The sequence below is a fragment of the Eurytemora carolleeae genome, unplaced genomic scaffold, assembly GCF_000591075.1.
Source record: "Eurytemora carolleeae unplaced genomic scaffold, Eaff_2.0 scaffold408, whole genome shotgun sequence".
Classification (NCBI taxonomy): Eukaryota; Metazoa; Arthropoda; class Copepoda; order Calanoida; family Temoridae; genus Eurytemora; species Eurytemora carolleeae.
In genome coordinates, this window is record NW_019396650.1 from 91862 (window position 1) to 115115 (window position 23254).

The 23254-nt window shown below is 31.5% G+C and overlaps 2 protein-coding genes across 3 annotated transcripts in view; one reads left to right on the forward strand and one right to left on the reverse strand.

Moving 5' to 3' along the window:
• LOC111706889 (Niemann-Pick C1 protein) overlaps window positions 1-13442 on the forward strand; it is a 33330-nt gene extending 19888 nt beyond the window's left edge. Inside the window, exons 34-49 of one of the 2 annotated variants that reach the window (XR_002766331.1) lie at window positions 680-784; window positions 912-997; window positions 1806-1970; window positions 2407-2539; window positions 4277-4369; window positions 5100-5212; window positions 5931-6039; window positions 6697-6768; window positions 7051-7146; window positions 7920-7975; window positions 9295-9371; window positions 9823-9954; window positions 10703-10784; window positions 11589-11888; window positions 12137-12262; window positions 12590-13442. Coding sequence is in view for 1 of the 2 variants with exons in the window: in XM_023479835.1 (XP_023335603.1) it covers window positions 680-784; window positions 912-997; window positions 1806-1970; window positions 2407-2539; window positions 4277-4369; window positions 5100-5212; window positions 5931-6039; window positions 6697-6768; window positions 7051-7146; window positions 7920-7975; window positions 9295-9371; window positions 9823-9954; window positions 10703-10784; window positions 11589-11660 (1391 nt within the window). In the remaining variant the exon portion in view is untranslated. Of the gene's footprint in view, window positions 1-679; window positions 785-911; window positions 998-1805; window positions 1971-2406; window positions 2540-4276; window positions 4370-5099; window positions 5213-5930; window positions 6040-6696; window positions 6769-7050; window positions 7147-7919; window positions 7976-9294; window positions 9372-9822; window positions 9955-10702; window positions 10785-11588; window positions 11966-12136; window positions 12263-12589 lie in introns of those variants that run through there. The other variant, XM_023479835.1, reaches the window with a different exon arrangement.
• Window positions 13443-15872: 2430 nt separating this feature from the next.
• LOC111706895 (short coiled-coil protein B) lies at window positions 15873-20900 on the reverse strand. Its single transcript, XM_023479843.1, has 4 exons — window positions 20777-20900; window positions 19976-20022; window positions 18480-18569; window positions 15873-16533 (listed from the first exon to the last, which is right to left on the reverse strand). The coding sequence occupies exons 1-4, from the start codon at window positions 20814-20816 to the stop codon at window positions 16468-16470; spliced, it is 243 nt and encodes an 80-aa protein (XP_023335611.1). The 5' UTR covers window positions 20817-20900; the 3' UTR covers window positions 15873-16467.
• Window positions 20901-23254: the final 2354 nt, after the last annotated feature.

Below are 23254 nucleotides of genomic sequence, written 5' to 3' on the forward strand. Positions count from 1 at the left end.
TTGTTTGGGTTCATAAGCTTCATTTTAGCTCCATGGGGGTGGGAGAGAGTAAATAATTATTTTTGAAGATTTTAAAACAAAATTTATTTGAATATGAAATGGCAAGTTTTCAATTCCCTGCCTCTTGACTTAAAAAGAAGCAACTCTCTAAGTATATTTAAAAATAGACTACTAAATTCTCTTTTTGAAAAATTAAATTAAAATGTGTTATAAACGGAATTGATATTCATGTAAAACTAATAAGAAATGTTTTAATTTGCTTTGATATTTGTTGTGTACATGTCAGAAAGTGACTTTAAACTCCAGTTATTCTGATAAAGATTTGCATAAGATAAAATCGCACCCTAATCTCAAATAGTCCTTCTTAAATCTATTTAATTGAAATGTGTTGTTATCATTATTGAAATAAGGTGGAAAAAATAATCAAAACAGCCAAGAGCTATTTTCCACCTAATTGCTTTACAATTGTACTGTTAATATAATCATCAATTTGTAATTGTAAACTCGTTCTGTACAGATCCTTGTATTTTAGCAATAAACGTTATCTATCTATCTAATTCTTTAATGATACCTATACCCAAAATTTTAACTCACTGACAAAATCATTGTGCTAAACAGTGGTAGTGTAGTGGGTATTTTTTACTTTACAATAAAATCTAGACCCATGCCTTTTTTACAGGTTGTTTGGAGAATTCTCTGGCCGGTCAAGTGTTCCTGTGGCAGAAGGTTCCAGTGGATACATATATTGCTACAGCACCTATGCCCTGGATAGATAATTATATAGGTAGTCATTTTTTAGCCATTTTTTAACCATTTTTTAAGTCATTTATTTTTTATTTATTTGTTGGTTAGTTTTTTATTTATTTATCCGTTTATCTATCAGTGTTTGGATTTAATTACTGGAACTTTAGGTTGGGCAACTGCTGAGGTGACTGATAAGGTCAAATGTTGCAGACAGTACACAGATACACAGGAGTTCTGTCCTAGTACAGTTCAGGTACATAGAGTACATGTATACAATTATAGTACACAGAAAAACAGGAATTCTGTCTTAGCACAGTTCAGGTACATTAAGTACATATATACAATTATAGAACACAGGAGTTCTGTTCTAGTACAGTTCAGGAACATTAAGTACACATATACAATTATAGTACACAGATACACAGGAGTTCTGTCCTAGTACAGTTCAGGTACATAAAGTACATATATACAATTATAGTACACAAAAAAAACAGGAGTTCTGTCTTAGTACAGTTCACGTACATAAAGTACATATATACACAGTACAAAGATACACAGGAGTTCTGTCCTAGTACAGTTCAAGTACATACAGTACATATATACAATTATAGTACACAGAAAAACAGGAGTTCTGTCTTAGTACAGTTCACGTACATAAATTACATTTATATACAATACAAAGATACACAGGAGTTCTGTCCTAGTACAGTTTAGGTACATATAGTACATATATACAATTCTAGTAAACAGAAAAACAGGAGTTCTGTCTTTGTACAGTTCACGTACATAAATTACATATATACACAGTACACAGATACACAGGAGTTCTGTCCTAGTACAGGTCAGGTACATACAGTACATACAAAGTACAGAAATAAACAGGAGTTCTGTCCTAGTACAGTTCAGGTACATACAGTACATACACAGTACACAGATAAACAGGAGTTCTGTCCTAGTACAGTTGTCAAAAGGGATAGGGAGGCATGATGTAAAAAATATACCCCTGCTCTATTTCCCATCCCTGTAGTTCCCCTGTTAAAGTGCTTAACCTTGTTGTACAGGAGCCAAGGCAGAATACGAGTAAACGAACTACCGACGACTGGTTTGCTGACAATGATGACGACAAGAAAGTTCCCATCGTGACGACGCCTAAATCAGCCAGGGTGGTGGCCGACGCCGATTTTAAGAATTATGACGAGTTCTATGAAGATGTCGAAATGGGCAAGGTGGGAGAAATTTTCATGATATTTTAATCGAGAAGTCTATGTAAAAGAATGTTATTAAACAACAGTTTAATGTCTTTTATCATTATTGTTATTGTTATCACGGTCACGATCACTCTCTTGGTTTTTGTCATTTGTCATGGTCAAAGTCATGGTCATTGGTCATAGTCATATGGTCATGGTCATAGTCATATGGTCATGGTCATAGTAATATCGTCATAGTAATATCGTCATTGTCAATATCATAGTTATGGTCATGGTCATGGTCATGGTCATGGTCATGGTCATGGTCATGGTCATGGTGACCGTGACGGTGACGGTCATGGTCATGGTCATGGTCATGGTCATGGTCATGGTCACGGTCACGATCACTGTCATGGTCATTGTAATACGGTCATGGACAGGGATATGGTCATGGTGATTGTTATTATTTATCCAGGTTCGTGAGAAGAGAGAAGATTATTATTATGACTATGGTAACTATGGAGATGATGGTGACACTGTAGAATTACCAGCATCAGATAGAGTTACACAGCAGGGGATATGCTCTCCCTGTTCATCTGCTGTCAGAGGTAATATAACTCTTCCCAGATACCTCTTTATGTACTTAATAACCTCTTTATGCACTAAACAAATCTTTTTATGTAGTCTAAAACCTCTTTATGCACTCTGAAACCTCTTTTTGTTCTCTAAAACCTCTTTATTGACTCTTAAACCTCTTCATGTACTTTATAACCTATTCTTGTACTCTTCAACCTCTGTTTGTACCGTATAACTAATTTTCATACTCAATAACCTCTTTTTATCTCTAGCTTCTTATTTATGCACTCTATGACCTCTTTATGGGTTCCTTAGCCTCTTCATGTACTCTTTAATTTCATTGTACTCTTTCAATAATTCCTTTTTTTTACTCTATACTCTATAACATCTTAATCTACTCTTGAAGTTTTAGCACTTTTTATGTAATCTTTGATCTCTTTATGTACTTTTTAATATCTACTTATCTAAAATCTAGATGTACTCTTAAAACCTCCTTGTGTACTTTTTAACCTTTTTATGTACTTTTTACTATACATTATAACCTCTATAAACGCTCTCAGTCTACTATGTGTATTGTGTCACAGCCATGGGAATGGTTCAAGATTCAACCGTATGTATCGGACACACATGCAAGGAGGACAATGTCAATGGTAAGAGCAGGAAATGCTCAATTAGGAAATAGATTAAAGAATCGGTACGGCTACCAGTATGATAACTGCCCTCACTGCATCCTTAATGGGATAACAAAAAAGTTAATAGAATCACACGTGATCCTTTCATGTCCAAGTGTGGAAATGGAACGACGGAAGATGCGGGTCACAAATTATATCATCAAACTGAAATCGCAAGAAATACTAAGGTCTTACCTAGGAGGAGATGGGGCAAATCCAGAAATACTCTTACATAGAAAGAAATGTATGAGTAAGATTATTGAGAGTTGGCTTTGTAGAAATCATGAGTAATATGCAGGAGTAAGGCATGAAATAGCATTATTATGGAATGGTATGCAGGGAATGTGATAAATTTAGGCTAAAGGTTAAGGGGGATTGAACAGTAATAAAAACAAAATGGATTTTAACGAGCGTTAAAGGCTTCATCATTAAAAGACACATAATGTGAGGTATTAAGACCAAGTGGATAAATCACAATCAGTAAATGCATTATCTGTGAATAATACGTATGTAATAGGAAAATTTAATGAGTTAAAATGGCTGGCACAGAATTAGATCAACAACAATCTAAGGTAGTGAATGATATCAACTTAAAGATCGCTGTCAATACTCAATCTCACAATTCATCTCGATCATCCCAATATACTGGTGATACCGACAGGATCACTAGGTATCTGAGGGTGTACAGAAGGGTCGATGGCAGACCGCCATGGGCTTGTCTCCCACCTCTGAATTTACACCCAGCTCATAATTGGGTTGATTCATTGGAACTTAAACGGAGGGAGCTCAAGCCTACAACCTGGATTGAAGGTTTGACAGCGATTATTATTATTATTATCATATACTTTATAACCTCTATCTACTGTATAATCTCTTTATTTACTAAATAATATGTATTCTATAACCTCTTTGTGTATTAATTAACTTTGTCTTGTACTCTATACCCTCTTCTTGTACTCTATACCCTCTTTATTTACTCTACAATACCTTTATGTACTCCCTTATGAATAAATAATTCCTTTATTTTGAATTGGTCTATTAGTTTGTTTGTATATTTGTATATATCCATGTACTCTAAAACTTCTTCATGTACTATAGGGCTCCAGGGTACAAGACCAGATCCTGAGCAGTTTAGTCAAACTATTCAATGGTTTCTGAAAGCAAACCCAGACGATTCCTGTCCCGGAGCAGGTTAGATTTCTTAATACACAGGATGAATCTTAAGAGACGACTGTACATGATTTATACTGTCTGTTTCCTTACATTTATGGTTCCCAGCAACTGTGAACTTGTTTCTGCTTTTGCCTAATCATTTAATAAGCTATACAAAAATTTAATTCAAGGCAGAAGACTAATTTAACCTTGGAATCTTCAGATTTAAAGAGTTTAATGTCGTCTTAACAGTCGCATTCTTTATGGGTAATCCTGTATCATTCTTGATTTCTCTTCCTTTCCTCAAATTAGTAAAGTCGTTTTTTAATGAATTGGCTTTCATGATTTTGATCACGGTTATTGAGCAATAGGCATAATATGGTTTTTGGTCACAACCATAGTCTTATTCATGGTTCATGGCCATAATCATAGTCTTAGTCATGGTTATTGATCCGAACCATTATCTTGGTCATCATAATAGGTATTTTTCATACTCATAGACTTGGTTTTAGTTATTATCATAATATAATAATATTGGTAATTTCTCATATCATTTTCTTGTTAATGGTTGAATATTGCAGGCCATAGGTATTAGGTAACAAACATACTTAAATACATAGTCTTGGTTTTAGTTATTATCATAATATAATCATAATATTGGTAATTGTTCATATCATTTTCTTGTTAATGGCTGAATATTGCAGGCCATAGGTATTAGGTAACAAACATACTTAAATAAATATATATTTTGACGCTATTTTGCACCTAGGACATGCTGCCTATGGAGAAAGCGTGAAAGTCGGAAAGGATAAAAGTACAGGAAGGAATATTGTTCTTTCTTCAAACATGATGGCCTTTCATTCCATACTAAGGACTAGCAAGGTGATTAATCATTGATATAATAATGATAATAATAATTTATTTCGACATTTAAAATAATTAACATCAGTAGTTCATGGGTGAATGATAAGAAAGGGGGAAACCGTTGAAAATCTCTCCATATTTTCTCACTACTTTTCTATATGTCTACATTTTTTATAACATCGGAGGAACAACATTCTTAAAAATATCCTCACCCCTGAAGAAAGTCCATAGGGAAATGGCCTATAATTTACCCTTTAAAACTTTTCAGATAACTCGTAACTAAGAGGTGCTTTAATATACATCTAGGGTTCAATAATAATTCAATAATAAGCTCCCCCCTGGACCAGTGAAATCTATTGATTTCAGGGGGTTTTCAGGCGCTGAAATTGGGGGCAATGGGGGCAAATGTGTTAGTGGAATTTGAAAAAAAAAATTTAACTGGGGGCATTTTTTTTAAAAATTGGGGGCAAAAAATAATTTTGGGATCGAGAAAATCAGCTTTTTTGGGAATTATATTGACCCCTGGTTTCGTTTAATAATAATAATAATGGCGTAACATGGCACACATTATATCATGTGCTGGAACCAGTTTAATGGTTAAAAACGTTCTAGGAAAGGTCAAAGCTGGAAAAAGCAATGTTTATTAAAGGCTTGAAACTCCATTCTGAAACTTGGAAGCGGTTGGAAAATGCCCATATTTTTTATTTCACTAAATTTGATTAAAACATCTGTTTAGGATTACTACATGGCTTTGGCAAGAGCACGTGAGCTAACCGACAGCGTCATGGCTGCCATCAATAACGGAACAGATCCTGATTCTCATGTTCAAATCTTTCCATACTCAGGTAGTCATTCATTTCCGGTTTTTGGATTCAGATCCGGATCTTCTGAGTGTAAATTAAAGGATCCAGATTCCGACATAATTTCATTTAAAGAGGTAGCTGGTGCATGTCCGATTCTAAATGGTACCCTGATACCTTTTTCTGGGCCACAATGAGGAAGATATGGTTGTTTTTCTATCTGAAAAATTATTCAGTTCTGGCAATTTACTTCTTTGTTTTTTTTTTCGAGAAAATCCGCAAACTAAAACAATAACTTTTTAGGGGAAAAAAACTGGATATCTTCATAATTTTTGCTTAGTTAAAGGGGTAAAGAATACTGTTGTTAATTGATGACATGCCCCCCTTTGGGTGGAGTGTAACTTAAGTGATACGTCTATCATTTTTTAAAGCACTAATTTCTTAAATCAAATTTATCAATTTTATCTTCATTCCTACAATTAGTGATTTTCGTCTTTTTAAAAATTAAAAAATTTTCACGATTAAAAACTAACCAGTTCATTTTTAATTCATTTATCTATTTTTATTCTTTATATTTATTTTTGATTGTTACACTAAGCGTATCTTTGGTGTGTTGATATTTAAGCTAGGATGGTGCTGACGGGCGTGATGTCTAAATCATGTACATCTTAAATCATCAGATTATATTTTTATTGTGTTTAGTTTTCTACGTGTTCTACGAGCAGTATCTGACAATGTGGAGTGATACACTCACTTCTCTTGGAATATCATTAGGTCAGTATAAAAAATACCTACCCAGAATGAAAAAAAAGTTTTTAACGTTTCACTAACGTTATGTTTGGTTGGATTATGTTATTTCAATGGTTTTCTAATGACCTAATCATAAAATTTTTTTTTTATTCAGTATGTAGTGCTGTAAAAAGAAATTCTTTTTAACATTAGGGTAAAATTATTGTAATTGTGTGGGATAATAACCAAAAATTTTAAGGACAATTATGTATCCAAAAAAAGATTTTTAAAAACTTATTACATTGATTATTGATTAAATTATTTTAGGATCAATATTCATTGTGACGTTCATCTTGATGGGGTTCGATCTTGTCTCCTCTCTCATCATCATCTTTATCATCTCCCTCATCGTCCTCAACCTGGGTGAGTAGCATATGATGGTAGCCTGTAGTATATATGAGAACAGCGTTATTATTGTTAAAAAATACTACTTCTATGTCTGGCCGCTAGATGGTTCTTATCTAGAAGAGAAAGTAGGCGCAGCCCTACAACAACATTTCAACCGCTTATTTTCCTATCATGTAATCAGCTTTATTTCAACCGCTTATTTTCCTATCATGTAATCAGCTTTATTTCAACCGCTTATTTTCCTATCATGTAATCAGCTTTATTTCAACTCTGCAAATAGGAATTCAACTTTATTAAATCTGATTTTAAAACATTGTCATAACTTTGTTATGTTTGCTGTTGATGTTAAAACGCCAACATTTTCTTCATACAATCAAATGCCTGAAATTATTTGGTTAAAATTTAATAGCAAAATGTTTGGGATAGCACACAAATGTTATGCTGGACATAACTCAGTGTTCAGATAAATGGTTGAGAGAAGTATCTAAATTCTTTTATATTTACATAAAATAACGTCCTTACAGATAATTTTTCAAGCTTTTTATTTTGTCTTTGAACAAAAGTTTTTATATCACGTTTTATACATTCTTTTTTTTTATAGAAGGGTGTCTTAAATAAAACGATTTTTTTGTCTTAATGCAAGTCCGGACTGAAAAACCAGGACATAGAAAGCACTCGAAATGACGATCCGACGAACTTGTTATTTGATTTCATTTGGTTTGGTTTGGTTTGGTTTGGTTTAGTCTAGTTAACCCTACACGTTCAGTATGAAAATAACGTATGTTTAGGTGGACTTATGTATTGGTGGCACATCACACTAAATGCAGTTTCTCTTGTTAACCTGGTAAGAATCTACATATCTTTGATTAAAAAAATAGAAATTTTAATGTTTTTCAAATTTGACATAATAAACATTGTTTATTATGGTTTATGTATAAAATGATATTGGTGCCCTTTTCAAACTATAATTCTGAAACTACATTTACACTTTTTAATGAACCCAATCTGGAAAATTGAATTTTTTTATCTTAAAAAATATGGAAAAACTAAATTTAAAAAAATTCTAACAACAAAATTAAAAATTTAGTTTTTACATTGTTGAGGGAAATAAATGATGTAAATGTCTAGACTATGTACAAAGAATATCTCTGTTTTTTACATGAAATAAATGATGTACATGTCTAGAGTATGTACAATGAATATCTCTGTTTTGTACATGAAATAAACGATTTACATGTTTAGGTTATGTACAAAGAATATCTCTGTTTTTTTCATGAAATAAATGATGTACATTTTTAGGTTATGTACAAAGAATATCTCTGTTTAGTACATGAAATAAACGATGTACATGTTTAGGTTATGTACAAAGAATATCTCTGTTTTTTTTCATGAAATAAATGATGTACATTTTTAGGTTATGTACAAAGGATATTTCTGTTTTGTACATGAAATAAATGATGTACACGTTTAGGTTATGTACAAAGAATATCTCAGTTTTGTTCATGAAATAAATGGTGTACACGTTTAGGTTGTGTACAAAGAATATCTCTGTTTTGTACATGAAATAAATGATGTTCATGTTTAGGTTATGTACAAAGAATATCTGTTATATACATGAAATAAATGGTGTATATGTTTAGGTTATGAACAACGAATATCTCTGTTTTGCACATGAAATAAATGATGTAAATGTTTAGGTTATGTACAAAGAATATCTCTGTTATGTACATGAAATAAATGATGTACATGTTTAGGTTATGTACAAAGAATATCTCTGTTTTGCACATGAAATAAATGATGTAAATGTTTAGGTTATGTACAAAGAATATCTCTGTTTTTTACATGAAATAAATGATGTACATGTTTAGGTTATGTACAAAAAATATCTCTGTTTTGTACATGAAATAAATGATGTACATGTTTAGGTTATGTACATGAAATAAATGATGTACATGTTTAGTTTATGTACAAAGAATATCTCTGTTTTGTACATGAAATAAATGATGTACATGTTTAGGTTATGTACAAAGAATATCTCTGTTATGTACATGAAATAAATCAGATGTACATGTCTAGAGTATGTACAAAGAATATCTCTGTTATGTACATGAAATAAATGATGTACATGTTTATGTACATGAAATAAATGATGTACATGTTTAGGTTATGGCTGTAGGTATCAGTGTAGAGTTCTGCTCTCATATGACCAGAGCATTCTCCGTTAATATCGGAGAAGATAGGTTAGTCATATTCTTATACTTCTATCTATCTATCTTTCTATTCATACATCTAGCTATCTATCTATCTATCTATCTATTTATTCATCTTTCTTTCTGTTTATCCATTTATTCTTGCTTTGCTAGTAGCTATCTAATTTTCTATTAAATTATCTGTTTTTCAACTTTCTGTTTGTCTTTCCATCTTTCTATTCATCTATCTTTTTTTCTATCTATCGATTTATATTTATATCTTCTTATCCATCTATTTGTGTAACCTATCTTTTTATCTATTTCTCTACTATTAACTCTTCCATACATCTATTTATCTATCCATCTAATTATCTATCTATCAATCTATTCCTCTATATATCTTTCCATCTAATTATCTATCTATCAATCTATTCCTCTATTTATCTATCCATCTAATTATTTGTCTATCAATATATTCCTCTATATATCTATATCTCTCCAGGGTTGAACGAGCTAGAAATGTGTTGACCAGCATGGGTAGCTCAGTACTATCTGGAATAACTCTCACCAAGTTTGGAGGAATTGTTGTTTTAGCCTTTGCTAAATCCCAGATATTCTCAATCTTTTACTTCAGGTTCAGATTCTAACTTAATAATTCTTTTATTTATCCCTTGTCCTTTAATTCTTTCATTTATATATTTTCCTTTCATCTGTTTCACGTGGATTCATTATTTTTTCGTTCTTTCATTCTTTCTTTTATAATCTTCCAATCTATCTTTATTTCTCCTTTCAAAAAGTCATTCATTCATTCGTGCATCCTTACATTCAACTAGTTATTTACTTATCCATTCATTAAACCATTCATTCATCCTTTAATTCATCCTTACTTTTATGTAATTTTAATTAATTTATTTATTCTATGTTTCTTTCATTCATTTATTCATATATTCATTGATTTACTTGTTTACTTGTAAACCAGTGTCTATATGTACTGTAAAATATTGTTATCATACTGCATAATCTGTTATTGTACAGCAGGATGTACTGTATAACCTATTATTGTACTGTTTGTATGTATGTACTGTTTAACCTGTTTTTGTACTGCAGAATGTACTGTATAACCTTTTATTGCATTGCAGAATGTACTGTAAAATCTGCAAGATGTACTTTATATCCTGTTATTGTACTTTATAACCTATTATTGGACTGCAGAATGTACTGTATAACCTGCAAGTGCACTGCAGAATATACTGAAATAACCTGTTATTGTACTGCAGTATGTATGTACTGCATAACCTTGCTATTGTACTGTAGGATATATGTACTGCAAACCCTGTAATTTTACTGCAGAATGTACTGTATAACCTGTTATTGTACTGCAGGATGTATCTGGGTATAGTTTTGATTGGTGCAGCTCATGGTCTTATTCTTCTTCCGGTTCTGCTCTCCTACTGCGGACCTAGGGTAAATTTTTTGAAAAATCAAACAAATTTTGAATGGATAAAACAAATTTATATCGAGTAGGTGCAAGTTAATTTTTTCCTTCTCTGAGTTCAAACTCGGGAAATTATTGAGATTGATCTGTGAAAGATCAGCAAATCTGGTATCAGCGGAAATTTTTTTTTTACAAATCTGATGAACTTCGCTTCAAAAATTTTAAAATGTCATAGCTAAATCTTATCCTTGTTTCCTTTAAAGGGATTGTAGACAATGTTTAAAGTGACCCTTCATTTACAGAGTTGCCTGAGGCCGAATTTAAAGAATTTTAGACGCAGTTAAAATATGGTTGGTTCCACTTAAAATTGTATCCAATGTTTCTAGATTTAAGCCGACGCTCAATTAAAACCGGTTTTTTGGCGGATTTGAGACGTGGCTCAAATTCATTAAATTTGGACTCTGTTCTATGTAAAATTCTAGAAGAAATTCTGCGGCCGTACATTTTACGGAATGTATAATTTTAAAAAAATTCACAATGGTAGCTTTTAAACCTTTATCTGTGTAACAATGAATAAAGTGTTTATTTCTGTAAATATTCTGCTGCATAAATATATTTAACTTTAACAAAGAAACCACAATAGTTCACAATTCATTATCAATTGAAAACTAGAATATCTTAGTCATACATTATCAATAATTAGAATCGTTAAAAGGGCACCGTTGTTAATAGGACATACCAATCAATAGATAAAGGACACTTGAAATTCATAATACTCATTCTTTCCTTGAAGTATTCAATCTTACACTTAATTAAATATAATTTTTGTTTAGACCAATATGGCGAAAATCCTTCAAGAAAACCAGAGAATTCAATCTGTAAATCCGACTTCTACCCGCCTTTGAACATCAGTCACACTTCCACCTGCCTTTAAATATCAGTCACACTTCCACCCGCCTTTAAACATCAGTCACTCTTCTACCCGCCTTTAAACATCAGTCACACTTCCACCCGCCTTTAAACATCAGTCAAACTTCCACCCTCCTTTAAACATCGGTCACACTTCTACCCGCCTTTAACATCGGTCACACTTCTACCCGCCTTTGAATATCGGTTACCGATTCTTTTCATTTGTAAAGATGGACATCGCTTTTTATACTCACAAAAGAAAATTTTATCGTATTTGAAAAAGCTATGTCAGTTTGTTAAACTATGCCAAACAATTAAAAATAGTTTTAAAATATAGATGCTGTGCCATGTAATAAAAGCAAACTCATAGAGCTTTTAAGTTAATTAAGAACTTTTTATATTCCTAGAGCCTTTTAAAACAGTCAAAATCCTTGAAAGTTAAAAAACGATGTTCATCTCAACTCATTTGTAGTCAATAGTCTTCACCAGTTATAATATATATTTATATATATATATCAACTATATATTAATATCAGTGCTAGATATTCGCACATTTTTTACCATAAAATTATTTTAGCTTATTAAATATATTTTTAAGGTAAGAAAACTTTATATTGTGGATCCTAAACTTTTTCTTTTGGGTTTTATCTTTGAATTTTTATTTTTTATTTTCATGAACAAATCTATGAAAAATAATGATAAGGAAAATTTTTAATTTTTGGTTTTCTTTTTGCGAATTTTTTTGCATTATGGAATTAAAATAATAAATTTAATTTCCGTCCAAAGATAAATAAATCATCAGATCCAGAAATAAATAACTAATCAAAAAATAAACATATAAATGAATAAATAAACTAATAAATTAATTAGCTAATTAACTAATGAATTAATTAATTAAATAATTAATTCATTATTAAATACGTAGAATTCTGTCTCGTGGTTGCTACTTTTTGGCCGCCAATATATTCCAATATATACCAACCAAAACAAAATGTTTATTTTATTTAACTATGTTTTATAAAGAAACATTAAAAAAAAGATAAATCTATTTAAATCATTTATTGATCGAAAAAAAATCTTCATTGTTATTTTGCTTCTTGTCTCGTCACAGTTATTTTTATTATTTAAAGTATTTTATGATTTTTATTGTACTTAAACAAATGAATAGTGAGAAATAGTATTATTAAATATTTAGCTAAACACAATAAGTTTTATCATAATAGTTTTATTCGCATTTAGCTTAGAAGTTTACACTGTTAGACGAAATATTAACTTTTTGTTTAAAATATCATACGACAAAAGTTTTTCGATATTTCGAAAATTTTGTTCGAATTTTGAATATTAGGATAGAGCTATCTTACAAATTTTTAATTTAGAACAAAATATTCTTTGTTTTGAAATGCCTTTGGTACTTGGATATTTTGCACAACATGTTCTTATCTTCTAACAGAGTATATTTTATCTGTTGTCATATTTTATGAAATAGACTAAACTTATTTAACAAAATATCTGAGTATTGTTGAAATTATAAAATATAAAAATTGTAATTGTAATATTTAAAATCTGTTGTGATTTCATGTATGTACATTGATAAAACAACTCATGTCTTATGTACATTGTATAAATGTCTTGTTATGTTTGAATATTTTGTAATGCGCGCCCTACACTTTACTGTACTCCACGCCGTACACTGTACTCCTCACCGTACACTGTACTGTACAATGATTGTAAGTTCTGATGTAAAGTAATTAAAACAAATATATATCTCGTACAACTGGCTTGGAAGCTTATGTTACAGTGGGACCCATAGAACCGTGTAAAGGAAGACGACAGTAAGGTTTAAGTTAAGATAGAGCAATGAATACGAAACACTGCTATTGTGCAGCGTACACAGACCAATTTAATTTTCACTCGCAAAAATTGACATGACAACTGAAAGACGATTTTGGTATTTTATGATCAAATCCTACAAGCGTTTATTAGAAACTATATAAAATTCTTTCAATTATTATGTTTGTTGGGACACTCAGTATTTTGTTAAGGCATTGGTGTTATCCTGTACACAAGGAAAATGAGGAAAAATTATTTGAAAATGATTATTCCTAAATTTTACTTTTGACACAGTTTTAACCTTATCAATTGGCATTGTGCAACAACATTTTGTGATGATTTAAGATGATGTCCGAAAATATAAAATTGCAATCGAACAGGTAAAAAATTATATAAAAACAATAGCTATAAAATATCTAATCATCGTTTCAGGCTTGGATGCATTTTCTTAATTCTTGTGGACAAAGTGCCTCCGAAACGTTCTTTAAAACGCTAAAACATAAGTAACATCAAGCTGGTAGTTATAAATTAATGTAGGAGTAGAAATTTATTAACTATAACTAGTTAAAGTACCTAGCGTTGCCCGTGAAAATTTTTTTAATTTAATTTTGAAGAAAAATAATCTATTTTTGATGTAGAAAAATCTAGTCTTTTTAGACTCGAGGGTTTCCGAAAAAATGTCATTCAAGACATATATATGTTGCCTAAAGACGGCCAAATGGCTGGACCGATTAAGCTGAAATTTTTTGTGGACACTCGTGTTATAGGCTATAAAATCAATTTTTATTTTTAAAATTTTATTTTTTTTATTTTTTTGAAAAATATTTTTTTATTTTTTTTTCACGGGCAACGCCGGGTCCTTCAGCTAGTATATATATATATATATATAAAGAATATAAATGAACGAAGAGCTTTATTTTATAGACTAGCTTAAGTGCCCATCGTTGCCCGTGGAATTTTCAAAAAATTCAAATTTTGAAGAAATGTCACCCAAGGGTACCAATAGAATCCCTTAAAAAAAAAATTTGGAGAAAAAAATGTCACATCCAGGATACCCATGGAATCCCTCAATAAATTTTCAGCCAAATCGGCCCGGTCGTTTTGCCAGCTATGGCTAAAAATGAGCGCAAAGAGCTACTGGTTTTTTTCAGATTCAGAAAGCAGACTATGTACAAATCTCAACTAGATTTTGGGAAATTTCTATTTAATTATTTTGTTGTGAAATTAAACTTTTAAAAGGCATTTGACCGATGAATTTTCAGAAGATTAAATTGGGAATCCCAAAATCCTTTAAACTTTTCTGCTCGACTATCACAAGAAAATCGATCTTATTGAAAGAACACTTCAAACAAGTCAGAACAGAAATAGATCGCCGGTATACCGTTTTTTGAACTCGCATCTTTAGTTCTCATTTTACTCCACATGTATAAGAGTTAAAGAAGTTAATTTGCATTTTAGAAATTCAAAACGGGTTCTTCTCAATAGCTCTTCAGTTTCAGGAGTTATGATTGAGATCAGAGGAGATTTTAATCTTCTGTGCAATTTCCTTTAATTTGAGGGATTTGCCATATTCTGTTATGCGCATATGCCCCGTAAAGTTCCAAAACAGAGAGACGGGGATTGAATTTTGTAGATCCAGAAAAATAATTAAATTAGTATTTATTTAGGATTAGGAACCAGATCCTTATCAGTAATTAAAGGTATAGCTGGTCTTCTAGTCTTCATCAAAGCTCAATTTATCTCATTTTCATGTGATTAGCGGGACAAACCGTCAACCTAAGCCCGACAACTTTTTTTTCACGTCATTATTATCAGTCGTGACTGCTAAGTAATCTTTTTCAACTTTGAACGCACAGCTAAACCTGTAAGTGCAGTAGCTGTTGGAGTTGAGAAATAATGAATGATCTATAATTAGTTGAACAAGATACACTGATTCAATGATACTTCTCTTTCTTCTCAATTAAAACAAAGCCTGTAAAAACTTAACTAACAGTGGCCTGTTGGAATTTAATACTCTTGATCTCTTGATCAGAGGCAGAATTTAAAGAATTTGAAGATTTAGGCCATCTTTGTTGATTTTAATCAGATTTGTAAATAGAATAAAAGAACATAAATTTATTTATCAAATAAGTTAACAAAATAAAACTATCTTTTAAAATACATTTTTATATAAAAAATCACATCTTCTTCATTTGGTAAAAAAATACGTATATAATTATCATATTTGAAAGCCAATAAGTTTTACGATTATTTACAAAAATTAAATTAGTTAGTAACAAATTTTCTGACAATGGCGTTTTATGTTAGAGAAATTGATATTTTACAAAAGCAATTTTCCGAAAATTTGAAACCCCTAATGTTTTTTCAACAGTAAAATGTACATTTTATAATTCTTTATTTTTACATATACATGGACGGATGGTTTGTAATATACATAAATAAGAAAATGGGGAAAAGTTACATTTGAACAGATGTTTTTAATGATCCTGGTGTTTAAGAAACTATGATTTGGTAGACTGAGATATATGTTGAATAGGATTTGGTAGACTGGAATATATGTTGAATAGGATTTGGTAGACTGGAATATATGGTTGATTATGATTTGGTAGACAGAAATATATGTTGCACAGGATTTGGTAGACTGGAATATATGGTTGATTATGATTTAAGACTGGAATATATAGAGGTTGATTATTATTTGGTAGACTGAAATATATATAGAGGTTGATTATGATTTGGTGGACTGGAATATATGGAGGTTGATTATGATTTGGTAGACTGCAATATATGAAGGTTGATTATTATTTGGTAGACTGGAATATATAGAGGTTGGTTATGATTTGGTAGACTGGAATATATAGAGGTTGATTATGATTTGGTAGACTGGAATATATGGAGGTTGATTATGATTTGGTAGACTGGAATATATGGAGGTTGATTATGATTTGGTAGACTGGAATATATGAAGGTTGATTATGATTTGGTAGACTGGAATACTTGTGAGGCTACCATCAAGTTCTCAATATATTGGCCCAGCACCTGAAAAGAAAACAACAAATAAAATAGAAAAATAGACAAATAGATCATTATATCGTGTAGAGCAACTATTTTAATTCATCTTCGAAAACCCGTACACTGTGTGGGGTACCCAAGGGGGGTTTAAACTTAAGCGTATTCTAATAAAAAATGAATACTCGAGGATAAAAATGTTTAAAAAATAAGTTAATTATGATTTTTGATTACAGTTTAATCCTGGTTTTACCTTTGAATGTATTGGTAATAGGTTTTGTTGGGTTTATTCTTTGTAACCCTATATTCAAACTGATTTGAATCAAGTAGGTGCCGTCCCCCCTGCTTAACCTCAACATAGTTAGCAGTCGCCTAGTCCATGTATCCAGACTTTGTGAGATTAGGAATTTTTAACAAAAAAAATTGGGATTTTTTTGAGAGAAAATTGCGAATTTACAAGAATTTTAATCTGAAAATGCAAATATATTTTTTCCTCCATAGTCCGACGTTTTTCCTTATAAATGTACCCGTCCGATGTTTTTACTGGTCCGACGTTTGTACTTGTCCGACGTTTTACTGTCCGACGTTTGTAAGTATTATGTTTGTACCGTCCGACGTTTGTACCGGTACCATACATAATAAATCGAATAAAAATTACAATAACTAAAAAAATGGTTCAAAATATTAATAGTGAATCTACAGTCTACACTTCAAGATTTCTTATACTTTGGGTTTCCACAGAAGTTTATCATAGGTCTTGAAACTTAAAACATATTAAAAAAAGATTTTTTTAGAAAATGTATAAATTTTTTTGATTTTTTATTTTAATAATTTTTTCCCAAATAATTTGTAATTTCCGTGTAAATTCAAACAAAGACCCCTTTTTGGTCGATGCGGTGACCCCGATGTCCACTTTAACCACACTGTGCCGTGGTGGGCTTACCCTGCAGGGATAACTTTATTTTGAAAATATAGTAAAATAAGCTCACTCTTCACTAAACGCTACTATATCTTTGGTCAGTGTACTGCAATTTACTGCTGAACACACCGAAAGCTTAAAAAAGGGTGAGCTATATATATGTAAGCTATATATGTTTTTATATTTAAAAAAAAAACTATCGACACAAATCAAAATTGATATGAATGAAAACTTTGGTTGTAGCTCATCAATGTTGACTGCCGCAAACCTATCTTGGAAAACATCGTATACTTAATTGCCAAAATACAATGGCCCAGGTTTAATATTTTCTTTAAAAATAAAGCGAATAAGAAAATACATATTTAAGACAAAAAAATTATCTCATTAATAAATTTCATATTCTCTTTACAATGTCGGAAAGTAAAACACGAAATTTGAAACACCTAGCAGTATCAATTACAACTATTACAACTAAGCTATATCTCAAGCTTAGTGCCTGAATCTAGGTCTTTACTTGAGTATTTTTGCTAGTGTCCAATAACCAAGGAACCAAGAAGCCCATTAAACTGTCAAACAATAATAGATAAAAGTTATGATTTTGAAAAGTTCAAGGAACATGAAACCAGTGCTTAGAATCCAGATCCGTTGGATCCGCCCGATTTTGGCTTCCTGGATCCGGATCCGCAAAAATATGCACATCCACGGATCCGGATCCAAGGGACATAATATCAGCCAAAAACTGCAAACAAAACTTTTTTACTCTCTACACCCAAATCTTAAATATTGAAAAAAGAGAGATTATAAAAATTTCCTGATTTCTGAATAGGTTCATCAAATTTTAACAAACAAAATTCAGTAATTTTAAAGAGATGACCTAGATCCGGATCCGCATCAAACTTAAATGGATCCTAAGCACTGCATGAAACACAGCATCGGTAAAACTTTTTACCTTTTAAAATCAAACAAACATAAGATTGTAAAAATGTCGTCTTCCCATTCCGCCGTTTTTGTGGGCACTTTTGTACGGAAAAATTGGGGTTTAAAATAGAAAAAAAACCTGGTTTTCAGATCTCAGTCTGTAGTTTTCCTCTTTCACCCGGTCAACTCGTGTGCTCAATTCCTCCAGTGTACTTTGTAGTTCTAGTACCTATACAGTACACAGTGTATACAGTATAATAGTCGTGTACTTAGTTCCTCTATACAGTACACAGTGTATACAGTATAATAGTCGTGTACTTAGTTCCTCCAGTGTACTTTGTAGTTCTAGTACCTTTACAGTACACAGTGTTTACAGTATAGTTGTGTACTTAGTTCCTCTAAGGTACTCTGTAGTACACAGTGTATGTAATATCTAGTGAACTTTGAAGTTTAGTACCTATACAGTACACAGTGTATGTAATATTTAGTGTACTTAGAAGTTTAGTACCTATACGGTACACAGTGTATGTAATGTCTAGTGTACTTAGAAGTTTAGTACCTATACAGTACACAGTGTATGTAATATCTAGTGTACTTTGAAGTTTAGTAGCTATACAATACACAGTGTATACAATATAATTGTGTACTTAGTTCCTCCAGATGTTCTGAGTTGATAGTATAAAATGCAAATTGTCAGGTTTCAGGAGAAATAATCATTCCTTTATAAAAAGCTGGTTTTTTGGTATGCAACAATTTTCATTTAATCCCGCCCCTTTTAAAAATAAAAATTAATAATAAAAAAATTTGTTATTTTTTTACAAAGGAGTGTCATTTACTCTCAGACAAATTAAAATCAATGGAAATTTAAACCCCCGAGGGATTCAATAATAAACCCGAGGGCGCAGCCCAAGGGTTTATCATTGAATCCAGAAACTTCAAAAATTTTCAATCAAGTTGATGAAACCAGAGCTGTGAATTTATAAATGGTTCTAACTAAAAAAAAAGATTGACATTGTTGAATTCTGTGAATAAAAAATTCACATCTCCGGTTTCCAAGCTTTAGATAATTTTCAATTAAATTGCCCCGGAAATTAAATTTTCTTTTTAAGTGATTTTTTTCCCATTGAGCTAGAAACTTTTTTTTATGAGGCAATTCTTTAAAAATATATATGATCCTTTTGGTTAATTTTTATAACATTAAAGGGCTTTTACTTAATAGAGGCTCTACAAGATTTTGAGAGGTTTATTACATTTTAAAATTGTATACTTGATAAGTTTGCTTTCACTATATACATTATGCTAAAGATTACTAAGGTGACTAAACGAAAGCGAGTTTTCAAAACTTCAAAATGTGTGTTTAAATTGTTTTAAAAATCGTTTTGGTCAGAGTGAAATTTTAGCGTGATTCAGATGGATGAAGCCTCGTAAAAACAATAATAGATAAAAGTTATGAATTTGAAAAGTTCAAGGAACATGAAACCAGTGCTTAGAATCTAGATCCGATTAGGAACCAGATCCTTATCAGTAATTAAAGGTATAGCTGGTCTTCTAGTCTTCATCAAAGCTCAATTTATCTCATTTTCATGTGATTAGCGGATTCTAAAAACCAAACACAAATTTATCTCTTGCCATTACCTGAGTTATGAGACGGGATTTTTCTTCCTCTTCAGAATATGCACTTTCTGAATACAGTTAATAATTTATATTTGGTTAGTCTGTCCTGCATCAAAACACGTAGTTGATATATGTTATAACTCACATTACCCCCGTGAATTTGATTTATGTTGTAACTCACATTACCCCCGGGAAATATTTATAGCCGGTCAAAATCAAAAACAATGCTAAAAACTTAGATTTTTTTAAATTCCTTAAAATTTTTACAAGTTCTTAATTTTAAAGGATTTTAAATAAGTTAGCAATCAAAAAGATACAGAAGTATTTCTTTCTCATTTAAAACAGAAGTTTAAGAATAAAAAGTTATCGTAATTTTTCAAAACAATTAGACAAAACAATTATGATACTTTTTCTCATTAATAAAAAAGCAATAAAAATTTATCATTATCACACTCAATCACTTTTCAATAATTTTTGAAGAGTAATTTTTTCTGCCCAGAAAATGATTCGCAGCGTATTTTTCTGAATAGGGAATTTAACTCTTTAAAGAGACTCTTACTTTTCCAATAATCGGATCATTGTTTTTGTGGCAGGAATACGCGAGAACATATTATCAAAATACCCCATTTGTAAGTAATGAAATTTGTATATCATTAATACAAATATTTCATTCATTATTATTCAGTTAAAGCTTTTAATGGTATAGATGTAAATCGGAAATGCCAAAATCTTTAGATTAGGACTACAGTCTCTTTAAGATTAGGACTACATCTGAATTTAGGACTACGTCTGAATTTATGAAGTATGTATAAACTGTTTTACCATGGTTTCCATTATCCGCAGTCTCGACATTATTATCCATCTGTAAAACATTGTTAGCAAATCTTTATAATCATTAAATCACAATCATAATTTTTTCCTAAATAATTTTAACATTTGTTTTAAGACACTTAAATACATAAATATTTAATTTTAACACGAAGACTGTTGATTGGAGAATTTATAAAAATTACACAGATTTGCTGAAATATTAGATTTAAAATTTTTTAATTATATGATTAAAATTCTTAAAAATATCTTATTCTGTGTCAAAGAAAAAGTCGAGATGGTGATGCAGGATATAAGTGGATTAATTAAGAAGACACTAGTTTGGACACCAAAATTATAGAGAAACTGCAGTAAGCAAATATGTAAAGTTTCACATATTACAAAAGTGTATGCACCAGTTCTGCAACATATTGACAAACAAATTTTTCCCCAAATTTTTAGGGATCATCTGTTTTTGGCTTCTTTTGACGTATTTTTTTTACTATCTAATTCTACATTCTACAGTTCCACCTAGAATAGAATTCTAATGTATTTAAATCGAATAATGTAAGTATGAATTTTCCTGAAAAATATCCCCTTTCAAAATAAACTTTCTCATCATACCTCTAGATTCTATGATCTGGCAGAAACGGGTGTAAATTTAGTTAAGTAAATTTTGGATTAAACCTCCCCCCCCCCTGTAAGACTTATAAAATTTGGCATATTTCAAAATAAATGTTCTTTAAGTATTTTTTTGTAAGGAATTTTGTCATGCTATCTTATCAATGCTTTGTAAAGCCAACTGAAAGCAAAATGTTGAACGCTAAACAACCGGATAAAATATCAAGCCAAGGGAATTATCTAAATTTGCCTAGTCACTAAACTTTGTAATAATATTATAAATACAAGGCGATATTGGCTTTATCGCAGCCATCGACTGTTAACAATTAAGAGCAGGTCCCTAATCAAAAACAGATCTGAAAAAGCTGCTTCTTACATGAATTTTACAATACTATCACTGGGTTCATCGACATAGGGTCAAACGACCAAGGCTCAAACGACCTAGGGTCAAACGACCTAGGGTCAAACAACCTAGGGTCAAACGACAAATGGTCAAAAGATACAATGGTTAAAATGGGAAAAAATATTTTATGTTTTATTTTCAGGGTTAGGTTTGGTTAGGTTAAGACAATTTCTGGGCCGAGCACTGTGGCTAGGACAGGTTAGGGGGCCGATGGCAAAAATAGTCTAAATGAAATTTTGCCCGCTTGTCGCACTTTTTGACCCTATGTCGCGTTTTTGACCGTTTGTCGTTTGACCCTAAGTCGTTTTACCCAATGTCGTTTTACCCAATGTCGTTTGACCCTATATCGTTTTACCCTATGTCGTTTGACCCTATGGCATTTGACCCTAGGTCGTTTGACCCTATGTCGGTGAATCACTCACTGTACATCGTGCAATGTACAACATTCGGCACATATACACACTGTAAAGTGTACAGTATACAGTACATAAACAATGTACAGTGCAGTATACAAAGTTAAAAACATACACACTGTTATATGTACATTATACACAATACACAATGTACAGTGTACAACATAGAGTACTGTGAAGTGTGAATGTACAATGTACATACACTAATAATTAAGTTAAAGATAAACTAAATAGATCAATACTGGTACAATAGGTTGAGGTTGAGAAGGGACCGTGGATTGGGGGGAGGTGTGATGCAACAAATTATTTATTTTCTCCCCCTGCTCCACCTCCGGCTCCATCACCAGCTCCATCTCCATCTCCAGCTCCACCTCCTGCACCAGGCTGTAGGGCAGGGTCAGATCCTGAAAGATTTAAAGCATGTGAGTTTGGAGATCTAAAGTTATTATTTAATTAAATTAATTGATTAAAACTTGGCATTGAATCGGATTTTGTCGAACAAATCTACCAAGAAGAAGATCTAAATATGCAAACTGAGCTGAAAATTTTAGAATTGGATACCCTTAGTCCCGATTGCTAAATTTCTGTATCCACTATAAGACACTTTTGATTTCTTTTTAATCATCTCTTTTGGAATCCCTGCTGGATTAATGAAAGTTCTCACATTGATAGCACGCACAAAATTTCAAAATTTCCCGGAATCTAATTGGCTGTTTAGGTTTCTCCAAACCCCACTCTTAAGTTGTTGAATTTCTTCACTTTCCTGGATACAAAGAGATCAAGCAGGGATCTCGATATCCACATTTCCAAAGTTTTCAGCTCAGTCTGAGATAAGAACAGGAGTAGAAATACTTATCCTTCTTCGCAATCATTAGTTTATCATTCACAACAGTTATATGAATATTGAATTTATTTGGATTTAAGTTCAGTTATTCTCATCGAGGAAATGGTTTTTTTTTTGCAAATGTCACCGTACTTAAGCATTTTACCTTGTGCTTCTAGAAGCTGGTCTTGTGATGGACCCTGGACCAACGGTTCCAAAATCTGGTCATTTGA